General features: G+C 35.1%; 2 protein-coding genes across 2 annotated transcripts in view; one reads left to right on the forward strand and one right to left on the reverse strand.

Annotated features, from left to right (window-relative positions):
* LOC125039910 overlaps nt 1-6,382 on the forward strand; it is a 53,914-nt gene extending 47,532 nt beyond the window's left edge. Inside the window, exons 39-43 of the mRNA XM_047634280.1 lie at nt 1,738-1,881; nt 2,920-3,177; nt 3,662-3,756; nt 4,789-4,893; nt 5,130-6,382. Of these exons, the coding sequence (XP_047490236.1) occupies nt 1,738-1,881; nt 2,920-3,177; nt 3,662-3,756; nt 4,789-4,893; nt 5,130-5,538 (1,011 nt within the window). The 3' untranslated portion in view covers nt 5,539-6,382. The remainder of the gene's footprint in view (nt 1-1,737; nt 1,882-2,919; nt 3,178-3,661; nt 3,757-4,788; nt 4,894-5,129) is intronic.
* The window catches only part of LOC125039912 (beta-1,4-galactosyltransferase 4-like), a 22,610-nt gene continuing 11,348 nt past the window's right edge, over nt 6,239-17,500 (reverse strand). The window contains 6 exon segments of the mRNA XM_047634282.1: nt 6,239-7,551; nt 10,379-10,579; nt 10,836-10,933; nt 13,062-13,489; nt 13,492-13,709; nt 14,910-15,062. Coding sequence (XP_047490238.1) covers nt 7,212-7,551; nt 10,379-10,579; nt 10,836-10,933; nt 13,062-13,489; nt 13,492-13,709; nt 14,910-15,062 — 1,438 coding nt within the window. The 3' untranslated portion in view covers nt 6,239-7,211.

Raw genomic sequence — 17,500 nt, forward strand, 5'->3', positions numbered from 1 at the left:
ATTCATTTGAAGAATCTTGGTGTTGTGAGTAATTCTTACTGAAATGAAATGTGATTGCTCTGATTTTTTTTGTTTGACTCTTTATTTTACTATACTTAAACTACGAGGGAAAAAGTGTACTATGTTGAATATAAATTACCTTCCAAGCGTATGAGTAATTAAAAAAGAGGATTTAAGTGATTTTTCTAACATTTTCTTGAACAATCACATGTTCAAATCTAAGTTTAGAATGCATTGAAATAAAGTAATATACTTGAGTGACATGAGACTTGCTCAGGTCTATACAGATTCTTTATGAAATATCTTATGTGAGCTGTTAGGACTTGCTTCTGAGTAACATATTCTTTATGCATTATGCTAGAAAACAGAATCTGCTAACATGCTGGGTAATATCATATTGGTCTTAGTTGTAGAAAAACCTACTATGCACAACCTAGATTATTTGAAAACAGAGACAAATCCCCCTAGATTTTAACTTAGGTATGAAGTGAAGCTGGAGAGGAAGGAGAATAAAAGGGAGAGGGGGAAAAAAAATATGGTAGATGATGGGCAGGTGAAAACTAGTGAATAGATATGAAGATCAAGTAAAAGAGTCAGATGATCTCTGAAGGCTGGCCAGCATAAAGGAGTAATCTGAGGAGGAGGGAAGTGGGGAGACAGTTGGCTGGAGAAGAATTGCTAGTAAGATTGAAATTGAGCAGTTGATTTATCAAGGATTCCACCAGTCTGCAGGCATAGAAATCAGTGGAAGGAAAGATGCTTTATGCAGCTGACCAGTCTGATGGCTTGTGTCCCAGTGATGGCAGAAGAGGATGTTATTGTATGTCCCCTAGATTAATGTACTTATATAAGAAAAGTGCTTGGTATGACTGGCACAGCAGGCACAAGGAATAGTATAGATGCCCACCTTTGAGGTAGAGGGAGGGAAGGACTTGTGTGAATCAGGCTGAGGTGTAGAGTATTTGCCTGGGAAAAGATAAGCCTACAGTTGAGAGGTTGAAGAGAGTAGTGTAGGGCAGACTGAGAACGAGCAGGTGAGGTGTCTTTCTGGGAGAAGAGATGTACATAAGTTTTCTTTATACTTAGAGAGAAATTGACAGCAGAAACATGACTTAAGGTATCCATAAAGGGGAGTCCTGCTCACAATTCATTCTTTTCAGAGTACAGATTACCCACACACAGTGGGATATACATACACATCTTTTCTTACCACCAACTTTATGTGAAAATAGCTGTTGCTACTTCTTATTCTTCTGCATGTCTGCATCTTTGACCCCTAGTATCTGGGTGGAGCGGTCAAGGAGAGACTAAAGTAACCCTCTTTTGCCATCAGTGGGACATGGGCCATCAGATGAATTGGTTATAGGCGTGACCCGTCGCCATTGGGTTAATAAATCAACTACCCGATTTTAACTTTTAATAATGTTCTTTCTCCTGTGGAGTCTCTCATTCCTTCATTCTCAGATTACTTCCTGAAGATGAAATTCGAGAAGGATTTCTAATTTTCCAGTAAATCTAGTTTGTGCATAGTGTAGAGTGATTTACCATTCTAACATATTTATGAATATTGAATTTAATGATTTAGTTGCTTCATGTGTGTGTCAGTAGTCAGATTGTCTTTTCACAGTTTGGTGTGTTGTAGCCTGATGATATAAGTCTTGATTATTTCCAAATATATAGAAGATAGGTATTGGATAATATAATCTATTTGCATGAAATTTTGTATGTGCATGACAGAATCTGTTCAGTCACTGCTATGGTGAAGTGGTGTCTGCTACTCTCTATGACAAAGGCCGAACCCCAGAGGGCAAACCCATACCGAAATGTGGGCTTGTTACATTCCGTAATGTTGAAGACTGCAAAAAAGCCCTGTCGGTAGGGGTAAGTGGCAGGGCAATGATTGGCGCCATCCTTTTTTTTTAATATTACATATACCCAGTCACATATGTATAAAATATGCATATGTATATACATATATGTATTTGTGTATTCACTATATATATATATATATATATATATATATATATATATATATATATATATATATATACATATATACATATATATATATATATATACATATACATATATATATATATATATATATATATATATATATATATATATATATATATATATATATATATATATATATATATATATATATATATATATACATATATATATATATATATACATATATATATATATATATATATATATATATATATATATATATATATATATATATATATATATATATATATATATATATATATATATATATATATATATATATATATATATATATATATATATACATATATATATATATATATATATATATATATATATATATATATATACATATATATATATATATATATATATATATATATACATATACATATATATATATATATATATACATATATATATATATACATATATATATATATATACATATATATATATATATATATACATATATATATATATATATATATATATATATATATATATATATATATATATATATATATATATATACATATATATATATACATATATATATATACATATATATATATATATATATATATATATATATATATATATATATATATATATATATTGTATATGTGTGTATGTATGCATTTATGTAAATATTATGTGTCTGGTTGATAATTTTACACCAAATTCTAGATTTCTCTCTAAACCAAGAAACTACAAAATCCTGAGGATGAAAACTCCAAGTCTCATGCTATTTATATAAACCTTTCAATGGCTGAAAAGCACCTGTAAAAAAAAAAATAATATTTTGGAATCTTCACAGGAAGGTGAGAAAGAAAGAGAAGTAGAGAAAGAGGAAGAAATAATAAGATAAATAAATAAAATGATAATTTACTCTTTTTACAGCCAATCACAGTTGGTAATCATACCTTGAACGTCCAGGCAAAGGAGAGCAAAAAACCAACCAAACCACCCAGCCTTGCTGTTGGTAGTCTGGCCAGCACTGTTGGGGAATCTGCCACAGTTGGCAGTCACTCAGCATATGGTTTGAGTGACATCTCTCTTAATGCTAATGCCGAGGCCAGCAAGACAGCTGTTGGCCCTCTGCCTTCCCCAATACAGCACCCACCTAGTACAACCACAGTAACAAAGCCTAAATTTCAGGTGATTTGACAGATTTTCTTGTGATTTAGAAGCTTTGAATGTATGTTTGTCCATTAGCATTCCTATGTTTCATTGCACTTTGATTCATTTCTTAAAATACCAGGAATTTATGGTTCTTGGAAACCCTTTTAGTTCAGCTGATGAGAATCAAGGGAAAGTATGTGAAATGGACGATAGTTTCTTTTTCTAAAATATCAATATTTGTTTCCTGGAACTTCTTTGAAACAGCTTACTGTAATTTCAAAAAAAAAAAAAAAAAAAAAGAGGAAAAGAAAAAAAAATCTTTATAAATTATCTTTAAAAGCTAAGTTGTAAAATTGATTTTAAGGTCTGTTACTTATCTTTTGATGTAAGGAATTGTAGACATTCATATATTGAGATAGGATATGCATCAGTGAAAGTTCTAATAATCCTTTGAAATAAGTTAGAAAAGTAAATCAGATCCTTCATGACTTTGTTAATGCCAAAAACCTTCCATTCCCAGAACCTTACAAGTAACAATTCTGTGGGAGCCATTGGTACTCCTCCTCCAAAACTGGTGCGGCCACTACCGAGGCAGCCTCCAAATGCTGTGAAAGGGTAGGAATTGCTGTTTTTTTTGTTGTTTTTTTCATATTATTATTATTATTGGAAGAGTCCTAAATACTGCAATTCATTTTAACCCATTGGCGATGGGTATAGAAAATTAAAAATAACTCTACGCTCTGGCAAACCGCGGCAATGCGCCGACTGAGCGCGTGAATTCGGTAAATCAAGCTGAATCATTGCCTCGGGGCGCTTTGGCTCGCGCCGCCGCGGCGGACAGCCGGACGCCACATTTCGGGCGTATTGTTATGACGCCTATAGGCGTGACCCATCGCCATTGGGTTAATGTTAATACTGATGTGTAAACATTTTCTCAGAATGAGTTTATTACATTGTGAATGTTAGCTTAACCCATCACTGCCGGGTAACAGAAATCCCTGAACGTGATAAACTCTGGTGATTTCTGGCAATGGCCATACACTGGGCACAGGAGTTCACTACTTCAAGTGGAATGTCCTGCTGCATGTACTCTGGCACGTTGCCGCCCATACAGGCATACCCAGCAGACCAAGCGGTTTGTTTGGCGCTAGTATACTTGACCCATCTGAAATGGGTTGATAAATATTAGGATATTATGGCAGTTTAAGTGAAATGTTGGAAGAAGGAGAAAGGAAAGGGGAAAAAGTAAAGACAGTTCTATATATGCATCACTATTTTATCAATGATAATATCTTAAATATATGGTTTAAAGGCTTTCTGAACGATAATAATCTCTTAATTTTAACCCCTTGGTGACGGGTGAAGAAAACTAAAAAAAAATACACTTTGGCGATCAATGGCAACACGCCGACTTTGAGGGCGGGAGTTCGGTACTTCAAGCTGAATCACCGCCTCGTAGCGCTTCGGTGTGCTGCTGCGACATATAGCCGCACGCCACATTTCGAGTGGTTTGTTTTGACGTCTTTAGACGTGACCCGTCGTGAAGGGGTTAATAGGATAAGTTGAAATTCAAGTTGTAATAACTAAAGGTTATGAATTTATTGAGGTTAACAAAATCTGTTGCTCAAAAATATACTTTCTTTCTAGTGCTATTCCAAATCCTGCATCAAAGGATGACTCCGTCACAAGTACAGCCTCATATAAGCGATTGATAGAAATCTGCAAGCAACGAGTAGGAAAGGAATACTCATCGTAAGTTGGATGGAATTTTTTAAAATGTGTAAATTTTTTTTAGTGAAGTAAGACAAGAAAATTGAGATACTTCTATGCAAAGTTCTGGTCACTGGTCTAATTTGATTATGTAAATTTGTCACAAGGATCTCGTGCTGTAATCAGTTTTGTAGGTACAAACTGACATGAACCAGATGTTATAAAAATAAGTACACAACATAAGCTTTATCCAGTATATTGTTGTATTTACTTTACAGACCAGAGGTGTGTAGTGCCCTTCGAGAAGTCCGCATACAGAACAACAAGAGTCTTTCAGGCCTGAATGTGGATATGATTGTAGATCGAGTAAAGGCACACCTGAAGTCTCGCCGCCCTGGTTCTGGACAGGCTACACTAGCTCCATGGGCCTCCCTCACTCAGTGTCCCAAGAGTGGAAATGGAGGACCAGAGTGGCAGGGCCCTGGAGGGGATGAAGGGAGTGCTCCTGAAGAACAATGTTCCATCTGTCTTGAAGCCCTGAATGCATGCCCAACTGTTCCACTCCAGTGCCAGCACGTTTTCCATGAGAAATGCATTAAGGATTGGTTGAAACGCCAGTCAAATTGCCCCAATTGTCGTACTTTTGCTCTAATGACTGATGAGTATCCTTCTCTCACGCACTCGTAAAAGTTGGTAACTCATTTATTGTGATAATGTGCCTTTCATTAATATGAAAGTTCATTATTCAGTGTAGGATATATTCTGACCACATCTGGATAGTGGTTAACTTGACTTAATAACAAGTACTTTGATATGTGTATAGATTATAAGTAAAAACTTGCTCTACTCTTTTGTATTAAATGAAACTGGCTGATGAATTATTAAAGTGTAATAATTCAATGGCCTGAAAATTGCACAATTACATTGTTGGTGTGCCTTAATTCCAAAAGAAAAAGAAAAAAAGAAAGAAAAAAAAAAAAAAAAAGGAAATATATTTTTTCTATGTATCAATTTCCATTGTACTGTGGTGAAACTTTGGGAAGCATGTAAAAATGCTGTGCTCCAATTACAATAAATCATGCTTACTCCCATAGAATTTTTATCATCTACAGTTAATTGGAATAGCAGTTTGTATGGAAGTAGCTTGTGGGTCAGCCTGACATGTTAAAATGGGCTTTGTTTTCTGTTCATTTGTATGTTTTTTATAATAGGTTTATAACAGTGGATGTGTAATCCAGTGGATTTTATTTATTTATTTTTTTTTTTTTTTTTTCACTTTTTAATTAGTTTGAACTGAATATTCAGTTTGCAATCATTTGTTTGCAGCTTGCACATTCCTACTGGTGCAGTGCCTTTGCATTTCCTGGAGCTGAAATAAACAGATTTCTGATTTTTGGTAATGTATATTTCTCTAATATCATTTTCAAAAATACAGATGGAAAATAACAACATCTGCATGTGCATTATTTTCTACATTTTAAGATCACACATTTCATTTGGCAACTCCCAGGTAATAAAAATACTTTACATATGTAGGTTAGTCCATTACCTTCAGTGTGAAGATTACAGATCACTTAGCATTACTCTAACAATAAACAAAGGATAATTTCCATAAAAAACAATGAATGCAAGTAATTATTATTATTACTTCTAATATTGAACTTCATATTTTAACAGTTATATCAACATGTAAAATGGAAAAGGGATAACATTAATAATGACCTTAAGCTCAGTATTTCCATGTTTGCTAAGAATGGCACATGATTCCCACAACTGATATTAGTGGTATAAAGTAGTCCATGGTAGTTGCAGGTAGATAACTTCTCAAAATTAAAGAAATTTACACTGAATCTTGGCTATGAATGCCTAACAATAATGCCCCCCTTGAGAGAAGGTAGGGGGTGGAAAGAGACGGTGGACAAAGATTAACAAAGGGGTCAAAAAGAAAAAGAAAAAAAAAAGGAACACACAAAAGAAAAGAGAATGAGAGATTTCTATGACTAAAGAATCCAAATCTGAAGGGCTGCCTGCTGACCCTCCTAAAATTTGTTTTGATAATTTTGAAGCAGACTGCATCTTAATTTGACAAGAAATTGGAGAAAGTAGCATTTAATATTCATAGAAACCTAAGAAATGCTCTAACTTAGTGAAACTAGGTATTATATTCATGTAAACAATATACTGGAGAATACATGTAAAAGATGAAGGGAAAAAAAAAAAAAAATAATGATGATGACTGGAATTCCCTGAAAGAATGAATGCAAGGAGGAGGTATGGTGGTGATGACCCCAAATTATTTCTACCATGTTAACAAACATTTATTTATTTTTTAACTGGCCCTATATTACTAATGAAGACACTTAACAAGATACATATAGCCAAGTATACAAAGATCTTAGTTCTTTTTTTAGCAGCTTATAAGTTAAATCAGAAAGGCCATCATTTCTATTGTTTTCTGCCCAAAGATGTGCATATCGCTCCTGCGAAGGTGTGGCTTTGATATGGGATAGCATGACATACTTTGCTACCCCTGGGTCAAAACGAATGATATGTAACCCTCTTTTCTCAAAGCGATTGTAAAAGTCATCATCCTCTGCTCCCCATCCATAGAACTTGTTTGCAAATCCATCGATTTCTTCAAAGTGTACTTTCTGAACAGCCACAGCTCCTCCTAACAGACGGCGATATGGAAGCTGGTACCTGCAATATGGTGAAGAAGAATGGTATAGAAAAGTATAGGACTCAGTCTCAAAGAAGGCTATTCAGTGTTTCTCTGAAATGTGTACATGTAACTGCAAGTGTGTGTTATTAGACATTATGAGTATTATGAGTACAGTATCCCTAAAAAGTCGTAATCCACTCTAGTTGAGAATGCATGAGCTACTCCCTCTCTTCCTGTATGCCAGATTACAACCAAGGTTATTTTACAATATACTGCAAGGACATTGAATATTCGACTGAATGCCCAAAGCAAATTTTCCAGTAAGAAGACTGAGGTGTCACTGTTAGTGACATAGGCTGCCGATGTCATTTGTGTTCAATATGGCTAGCACAATTTTAAGCTTCTCAATTTCAAAAAGCCAAGTAGTATTGATTGATCTCAATTTGAAAAGTAACTTATAAACTGAGTGGCAGACAATAGAATTGCAGAAAAACAAGTGGTTTTTTTTTTGTGGACAGACAACTGTTTTGGCTCCCAAATGGAGTCCACTGAGAAAAGGGCAAACACAATTCCCATGGAGGCCACAGTAACCCTGCCCCATACTCCTGATGATTATCCCCTTCTGTTTAATTGATAATTGAATTTGTCCTCTATCATCATAATCCCTGTGTGAGATATAACAATCCATGTCCCACACTGCAACTCCCTGTCTTGTCCCTTGGCTGCCCATTCTACCTAAACTGCCCACCCCCATCCCCACTCTGGTGCCTATCTTGACTTTTTTTCACTGATATATGTTTGATATGAACTTGAATTAAAGGTATAAAGAAAATCATGCCTCGCATCCTTTGACCATCCATTCCTATCCACCCATCTCATGCCCAGTACTTATTCTATTTCCTACTGGTCTGTTCAATGTTTGGTAAATATTTTATATTAATACTAGAAACATGCCTTTTTATATCTGCATAACTTTTGGAGCAAGCTGTGTTAACCAGTATCTGGATCAATGGTATGTAAAGTTCTAATTACTTGGTGAAAAATGGAAAATGGTCTGGCTGGGGGTCACAGGCATATGAATATACCATATATTAACAAATCCAAAATGGTTAGTGATTTAAACAAATATATGTGCTAGACATCAAAGGTCATACAGGGGGGGGGGGGGGGGCAAGTAAGGTAAAGTAAAGGTACAGGCTCCATTTAAGTGGGGGTAGGATATGTGGGACCGAAAGAGAAATATTGCATGAGGAGCATAAAGGTGGCTTGGATTGTAACTTGAGGTCTGAATGTGTGAGGTGGGTGTAACCTCATTCGTAAAAAAGACGAGCAAGATCAAAAAAGGTTCTTATGTTACATATTACCCTATGGTTACTCAGCTGGGATTTTATCTGGTAACATTAGTGCATTCAAGTATAAAAATATAAACCCTGTTGTAAAATAAACTGTGTTTAAGGTCTAAATAAACTTTGCCACATATATTTTAATATTCTAAATTAAATGCATAAATAAGTAGACATTCCTTACATTAATCTCCTAACTGAATGTTAATGGGCTCTCTTAGCCATACTGCTTACTGCTTACACTCGCTAAAGGTTCCATGAAATTTATTAAAAAATTATCACAGGAAGAATAAAAACTGTTGCCTATATTTGCCTTTCCCTCTGAAAACTATGTACACTTAAAAAAATATAAAGAATTACCATACGTTGACATGTCATATTATTGTCTAGTATATTTTCCCCTTCTGTTTCCATAACATTTAAACATCAATAACAATTTAGGCTAAACAGAGCTGCAGCTAACTGACAGATGTGATAATAGCGCACTTATTAACTGATGTTTTTAAGGAATTACATAACAGAATAATTTATGTTACATAATCATTTTATGACAATATAAGGGAGAACAAATAATATTTTGGGAACATTTGTTTTTGCTCTCGACAAACATTTAGGGTAAATGGAAAGCAACCTGTATATGTTATGGACAGGGAAATGGAAGTAGGCAAAAGACAATTATATCATATATTTACACACTTAAATATTTACTTAATTTATCTATTTTCATTATTATTATAATTATTATTATAATTATTATTATTTTGAACATTCATCCTTTAGTAAGAGTAAGTTGTATGGGGGCATTAACATTCAGGAAAAAAGATAAAGACATGAAATGTCTGTTTTTTCATAGGCTTTCATATGCAATTCATTTCATTAAATATGTAACAAAATACGTTTAGACTGCTTTTTACATTATTTATTTAACCCAATGCCGCTGGGTGGTTTCCCGATGCATAAGCCCTCTCTCCTGGGTTGTACTCATAGTGGCCCGGGCCCTACTGCCGGGGGATTGTGTCAGCACCACAGTGTGTGGCATGATTGTACATGCCCCAGGAAAACGGGACTGGTGCACCATGGCACGTATGCACATGCCACCCGGAATATTGATATGCGCTAACACTTAGTGCCCTATGCTTAAATCCTATTGAGATTGAGACAGACCAGACAAAATCTAGGCTCAATAATATCTGGGTAGCTGTGAATTTATTTGGCCAGCTGTACTATATGGTAAATTTAATGAAAAAATTAATTTAATCTTCTGAGTAGTTTGGATTACAATGCCTGCCACAAAGATTTAACTGTCAAGAAAACTGTCACCAAAAAAGCATTGATGACATCAGAAAAGGCATTTGTGTCTCCTTAAGCCCTTTCCTTTCACATTCATTTATTATTCTTTCTCTCTCGCCCCAGTTTGATGTGGAAAGTGGGTATCAATGGCTTTGGTATTCAGTACTACCTTTTCATTATATTCTTACATACATTCTGGAAAAAGAAAAACATACGGAAAAATATTGCTAACCTGAAAGTGTCAATAGCAGAATACATGTGTCGTGGATTATGGGTGCATGCATACACATTGAGGTCATTTTGTGGCAGTAGATCCACATCATGAAAGATGAAACAGTCAACCTGGGCCAGCTTATTGGTCTCGACAAATCCGATATTCAAGAGTTTTGCTCTATTAAACTGCTTCTCGTCTGTTTGTTCCACAACCACAATTCTGTGTTGGAATGAGACAATAAGAAAAAATTCAATATGAAAAGAATATATCATAATCATGAACTCAGTGGCTAATATCTTTAACACAACTGAATCTGTTGCATGCCTTTGCCATATCCAAAACTTCCATCACTGTTGTGAATGGGCAAATACAGTATAAGATTATTTTCTAGTAATCATATTTGGTTATACTTGAAATAGAGAACCTGAAACAAATACATGTAATTAATCCATTATTTTCTCTAATACACATTTACCTATAGTTCAACTGTTGCCTCATGAGAAATGGGTGCATATACGTCAGGAACTGCTGGAGGTGCAGACTCCTATTTCGGTAAGGAATGATGATGGCAACCTGGAGAGTTGATTAAAGTTGAATAATAATTTCTTTTCAAACACCTACTACACTCAATATAGCAGAAAAAATAAGACAGTTGGATAAAGGAGTATAAAGCAAAATATAAAAAGCTTATAATAAAGCTGGGGTTCCACTAGCCTTGTCTGACTCTGGTACAGCTGACTGAATAAATGTGTGGCCACCCAAAGTGTAGTAAGCTAGGATTTCATCTGGTAAGACTAGTGTATTCACTATAAGCCCTATTGGTTAAGCGGATGTTGCCTGGAGTGGTATGTGTCATACCCACTTGGAGTTTAGTTTATTAATAGTCTTTACACAAAGTTGGCTCCACAAGTACTAAATCACTAATGAGCTAATTACTAGTATTACCTGTCTCACGTGTTTACCATTTAACTTGATTTTCGGACATATTTTCTTGTATCTTGCTGTTAATAATGTCTATAATAATAATAATGACAGATTGATAGTGATAGAATTTGTGAAAAAAATCCTGAAAACTCAAGGGAAGGTGAAATCAGGTGAGGTCTACCAACTAACTCTCTACTTGCAGAGACATTTTACAAAACAATACTACAGTGAACACAGCATTTTCCTAGCAACATGTGGTTAAGTAATCAATGTTAATCAATGTCTAAACAAGCTTTCACTCTCAATTTTGTATTTGAAATGAAATCCTTAAGTTTATGAAGAAACAGACATTACATTTCTGTTAATGCTCTTGCTTGACTATACTGATTAGCTTACACTCACTAAAAGATGAATGTTCCAACAAGAAACTGAAGACAGTTCACACAAAAATGAGTGAATACATGATGTAATCATCTATATTTCCTTTTCTTTTGCCTCAACATTTTACAAGTTGATTACCATTTAACCTAATTGTTTGTCCAATTATATTAGAAATATATGTTTCTTATATAGTTTGTTCTCTCTTGTTTAGTCTTGAAACATGTGTAACATATGTTTATATTTTTGTAATTCTTATAAACTTTAGATGATAAACATGCTACTTTCACTCCCATCAGTTAGATGCAGCTGTAATTAAACATGAATAGTTGTAAATGTGTAAATGTTCTGAAAAAGGAAGGGAAATGTAAGATCAGACAATAATAACACTCATTTCTTGAAAATATTTACCATTCTAAGACAGTTATATCATCTATTTACTTATCTATTTTATTATATTTCTAATAAATTTAACAGTAGCATTTATCTGCTAGCAAGTGCACACTGTATGCAATATATAGTGAGAGCATTATCATTCCATTACAAAATTAAGACTGGGAATGTATATTTCTCCATATACTTTCTTCTGCATTTCATTTCAAATATTAGCATATGAGTGTAAAAAGTTGCTTAGACTTTTTAAACACTTTTTAATCCACTGTTGTTGCCAAGTAAAATCCCAGCTTGATAATCTTCGGGTGGCCACATATTTATTTGACTAGCTGTACCTGACACTAGATTATCACCCACTTTGGCCAGGCCTAGGTGCATTATCAGGAGCTATAGTGCATCCTATCTCAAGAAAGGGGGAAGTGGTAACTCACTCTGGACTCTGAAGTATTAAGATTTGCCTTTTCTTTTATATTCTAATCAGCAGGCACTTAATACATATGGTTGCATGAGTCTGGAATTATATACAATATTTTTATTGCATTACACTACTTCATTATTTTTTTCTCAAAGGAGTAGTACTCCAGAGTCTTGGGTGAGTTGTCAGTTATTCCTTTCCTGAAATTGCACAAAGGACAGGGGCAGCCAGACCAAGAGCATTCTCTGCAGAGACCCTGCTAGTTTATTTGCTGTCAACATGTGCCTACAGCCTATGATTGTCTTACTAACTTATTCAATATAATCATGCAGTTATAACATGGTTAAAAAAAATTGAAGCCAGTCTAGACACACTTATCCTTGGTGAAAGAACTTGTAATAAATCCAAACCAGATGGCTGGGTGGCCTAAGGTGGCTCTGGGACAAGTGCTGAGTCTGAATAGTGGAACCCAAACTTAAGGTACTCATGCACAGATGCAAGAATGAAGATGGTTTCATGCACATATACTGGATAAGCACATCTAATTACATTCTAATGCCTTTAGATGCACTACAATAACTGTTTGCATACATGATATCTTGACTGGCATTCTGTTGGCTTCCAGGTACCGCCAGGCAATATGTTGTATTTCTTAACAATGTCTTCATCTGTCTGAGGAATGATCTTGTTGGTGGTTAATCGGTTTATGTTTACCACATGAGGAGATAAGACAGGGCACCAATCCAGACCATTTTCTGCAGGTCCAACAAGGCCAACCAATTCCTGGGGTATGTCTTCTGAAGTGATGAAGGGGAAAGTAACATCGGTATATTTTCCAAGTATGTACGGAAGAATCCACAAGCATAGGCTCACAACTGCTGTTATGCACCAGACTCTCCCATAATTGACAGGTACACTCTTTACTAACTTCATTGTCTTTTGGAATTTATATATTACACTGATTTTAAATATACATGATACAAAAGTCACATAATTTCTCTTCGCGATAGTCCTTGGCCTCAGTTCATTTTCACACTCTTCTCAAGGCCTTCAATTTCTCTTAGGCCCTCATACACAAATCTGATTTTTCCTTTGATTTTGGCTGACTGTTTTGAGGATTCTGTCACTTTGGCATTTAAGATCTTTAACTTCTTATCTATGAAGCTTAGGGCCTCTTGCAGAGTCAGTTCCACATGGAAGCCTAAACCAACATTTACATAAATTTTTGAAACATCTGGCCTGAAAGGGAGAAGGAGAAAAAAGTAAAAATGAGAAAATCATTCTAAGACAGAAAGAAAGAAATAGAGAAAAAAAAAAAAAAAATTATCCACATCAATTCTACTCTACTTGATAATTAGTCATTCTCTCTGATATTTGCCTTGAGATAAATACGATTGCATATTTAAACCCCTTGACACCAGATACATCAACTGTCCACTGTGGTTTTGTATTGTAAGTTCTGTTTACAAACAGATGTTTAGAGACTTCAGTGTGTATGTATTATCATTTCTATAATGTTATTAACAATGCTAACAAAAATTTAAATAAAAACTTTCCCCCTGAAAATTCATGGAATGGAGTAAACATGTAAGGTTAACCTGATATTGCCAGGGATGGTGTGTATGTATATGCCATGCCCACTGTTATTTTAGGTTATTAATTGTCTTTAAACATAGATGATTCCACATGTACAAATTCAACAATGAGCCAATTATCAGTACTATCTATCTCACCTATTTAACCTTTTTCTTGATTTTCAGAAAAAGAATTCTGGTATCTTATATTGCTGTTTGTAATGTCAATAATGCTATAATAATTATAATGTCTATGATAATAACATTAGTAATAATAATAACAATAATAAAATAATTATAATAAACAATTTTCCCACAAACTAACGGAAAGGTGAAATCAGGTGAGGTTACAAGGTCTACAAATTGATTCTTTTATGGCTAAGCACTTGTGGAGCCATCTATGTGCAGAGACATTTCACAGAAAATACTACAGTGACCACAATATTCTCCTGGCAACAGTGGGTTCAACAGGCCTAGCGATAAACACCTTGGTGACTGCAAGCTTCAATTCATAAAATAAAACTGCAGTAGACAGTGTAAGTACACATACCCTCCTGGTGTCAATGGGTTAAAGTGTGGAAGAGCAGTTGAATATATTTGAATATATTTGAATTCCAATTCCAATCTACCAAACTGACAAGCACATTTAGGCTTCGAAAAACAATACAATACACTCTCGTTTATTGCTTTATATGGGCTTGCTCACGATGCTAAATTGTTACTTACTAAAATTCATAATATACTTTTATTCAGTAATGATACAGCACCATCCATGTAATAAAACTGAAGTAAAGTGAATAAGAAAATGGAAAGGGAGAAATAGCAAAACTGAGGCAATGGGAAACACAGCACAATCTCTACATACACATGGGCCTGGATGTAGAAGTTTGATCCGAGGTCAACTTGAGTGCGCAATCCCTCCTCACATGGTGTCTGGAGAAGGCATTCAATTGTCTGCTTCAGTTGTGAGTAGGCAGCTATATCTTCATACAGTTTGTCCCGCTCCTCTAACACACGTCTGTCAAAAATCCATCTGGACTTAAGCAAGAGACTAAACTAAAATTGGAAAAAGAAAAGAAAAAGCAAACAAATACACACACACACACACACACACACACACACACACACACACACACACACACACACACACACACACACACACACACACATATATATTTACACATCTACATATCTATATCTATCTATTTGTATATAGCAGTATGATATATAGCCTCTCTACCCTATATATATATATATATATATATATATATATATATATATATATATATATATATATATATATATATCCATGATACACACACACACATAAAAACACACACACACACACACACACACACACACACACACACACACACACACACACACATATATATATATATATATATATATATATATATATATATATATATATAGGGTAGAGGGGCTATTTATCACACTAGTGGAAAAATATTCATAAAAAATCACAAGGTAGTCTGAAATAAAACAAATTCACCCACAAATTTCCCCATAATATGATGCAAGATTTGTTTCATACACTTGAACATATTATGTCATAAGCCTAGTTCAGACCAAGATACACTGTTGTTCAACAAATCCTAAAAATCTTGACATGAGCCGTCTTTTCCGACAGTTATAACCTACGCGACACTTCTCACGTAGCGGGAATTCAGTAGGCAGTTGCCGGATATATTCCTCCTGCCTTGGTTATTTTCATGCATAATCATATTTATATTGGGTATCTATAACAGCAAAACCTGCCTTCTGGAAGAGAAGAGAAGAGAAGAGAAGAGAAGAGAAGAAAAAAGTAAAGCAGCTAGCCAATAATTGCGGCCATTCCCAGGAGTGGGTGGAACTTCGGGGCGTGTCTCTTGTCCGATCACGAAACAAGTTTTGGGTGTTGCAAGACATCACCCAACCCCTAATTACCACCAGAAAGGATAGGAGTGATTTCATATCCATGTCCAGACCAAGATACTTTGCTCAGCAACAGGCCAACAGCAAAGTATATGAAAAGATTCATGGATTCATGAACGGGTGATGGCCTTGTCGCCACATGGGGTGATTTCTTTTGAATGCTCTTGCTGACACCCTTCAGTACATCCTTGTGTCTCTTATTAAATGCCCCATCTCCAGGAGAATATGCAGTGACTTTCAGATTTGAAAGAGCTCATAGTCCACACCCTACTTGGATAGGTGGCAACTCCTTGCCTGAGTGAGCGCTGGAGTCGCCACTGTATGAAGTTGGCGGGTAACCTCAGCTGGGGAAGATGCCTGTATTTATGTTATTGGTATTTCTTTTCCATGTTCTGTGTCACTGTGACTGTGACTGAATTCGGCTGTGATAGTTGACTTCTTATCAGTAATAAAGTTGTGGAAAATGGATACTGGTATCTCTCAACTCCTGTAGACCTAGAAGATAAACTTTGTCCAGCTTTCCCCCCATGCCCATACCCTATGATTCATGACCCGAGGAATAATCGTCAATCGTCAGCTCCTGTAGAAATGGTGAGTGTCAGAGTAAACACAAACCACTACAACGTTATTCTGTGTTTCCCATTGGATATGAGAAACAAGTTGGCAACATGACTGATCACCCCTTGTCGGTCATCGGCCAGTAGTCTGCTGACTTGTGCCTGATTGTGGGGCTGCAAGTAATGTGTGATCAAATACAGGAAAATACACGTGGCAAGAATTTATGGAATCTACATTAAACTGACAAGTGAAATCGCATCTATACTGCAGACTAGTCCCTACATGATTAATGAGGCATTGCACTAACAGGAGAGAGGAAAACAGATGATAAAATATAATTTTTTTCCCCCTAATAGGCAGATGCACTGATTCACAAAGCTAAGTGCTGCCAGAATAGTAATAATATAAATAGAAATTACTTTTCATGCAGCTGTATTGACTCACAGGCCTTTGTGCCACCATTTTATTATTTTGAAAATAATGGGTTCATAATGTCAAGAAGCAATTATGTTTTAATAGAATTGTGTTATGCAACAGTTGCTAAACTGTGGAGTAACAAATTTGGAATACAGCTCAGTTGTGCAACTGCATTGGGACAGTGCCGATACAATGGTGCTCAGCTGTTTTGATACAATGTAACTTGGTCTAGACTAAGCTTTAGTAACACCAGATTCTCTAAGAACCCTTATCATGTTAATCTAGAATATAATATAAACATCGCCAACACGTGTATATAATAAAGAAGAAAAAACACAAGGCGTCCCCATCCAAAAGGCTGGTGGCCACATGTTCCCAGCACAGCCTCAACGCTATGTTAGAATCTTACAGAGCCCAATACAAACCATAGTCCCTCGACTCTCTATATATATGTGTGTATATACAGTATATAATCATATATATATACATATATGTATGTATATATATAATCATATATATATATATATATATATATATATATATGTG

This window comes from Penaeus chinensis, chromosome 28 (genome assembly GCF_019202785.1).
Source record: "Penaeus chinensis breed Huanghai No. 1 chromosome 28, ASM1920278v2, whole genome shotgun sequence".
NCBI classification, from domain to species: domain Eukaryota; kingdom Metazoa; phylum Arthropoda; class Malacostraca; order Decapoda; family Penaeidae; genus Penaeus; species Penaeus chinensis.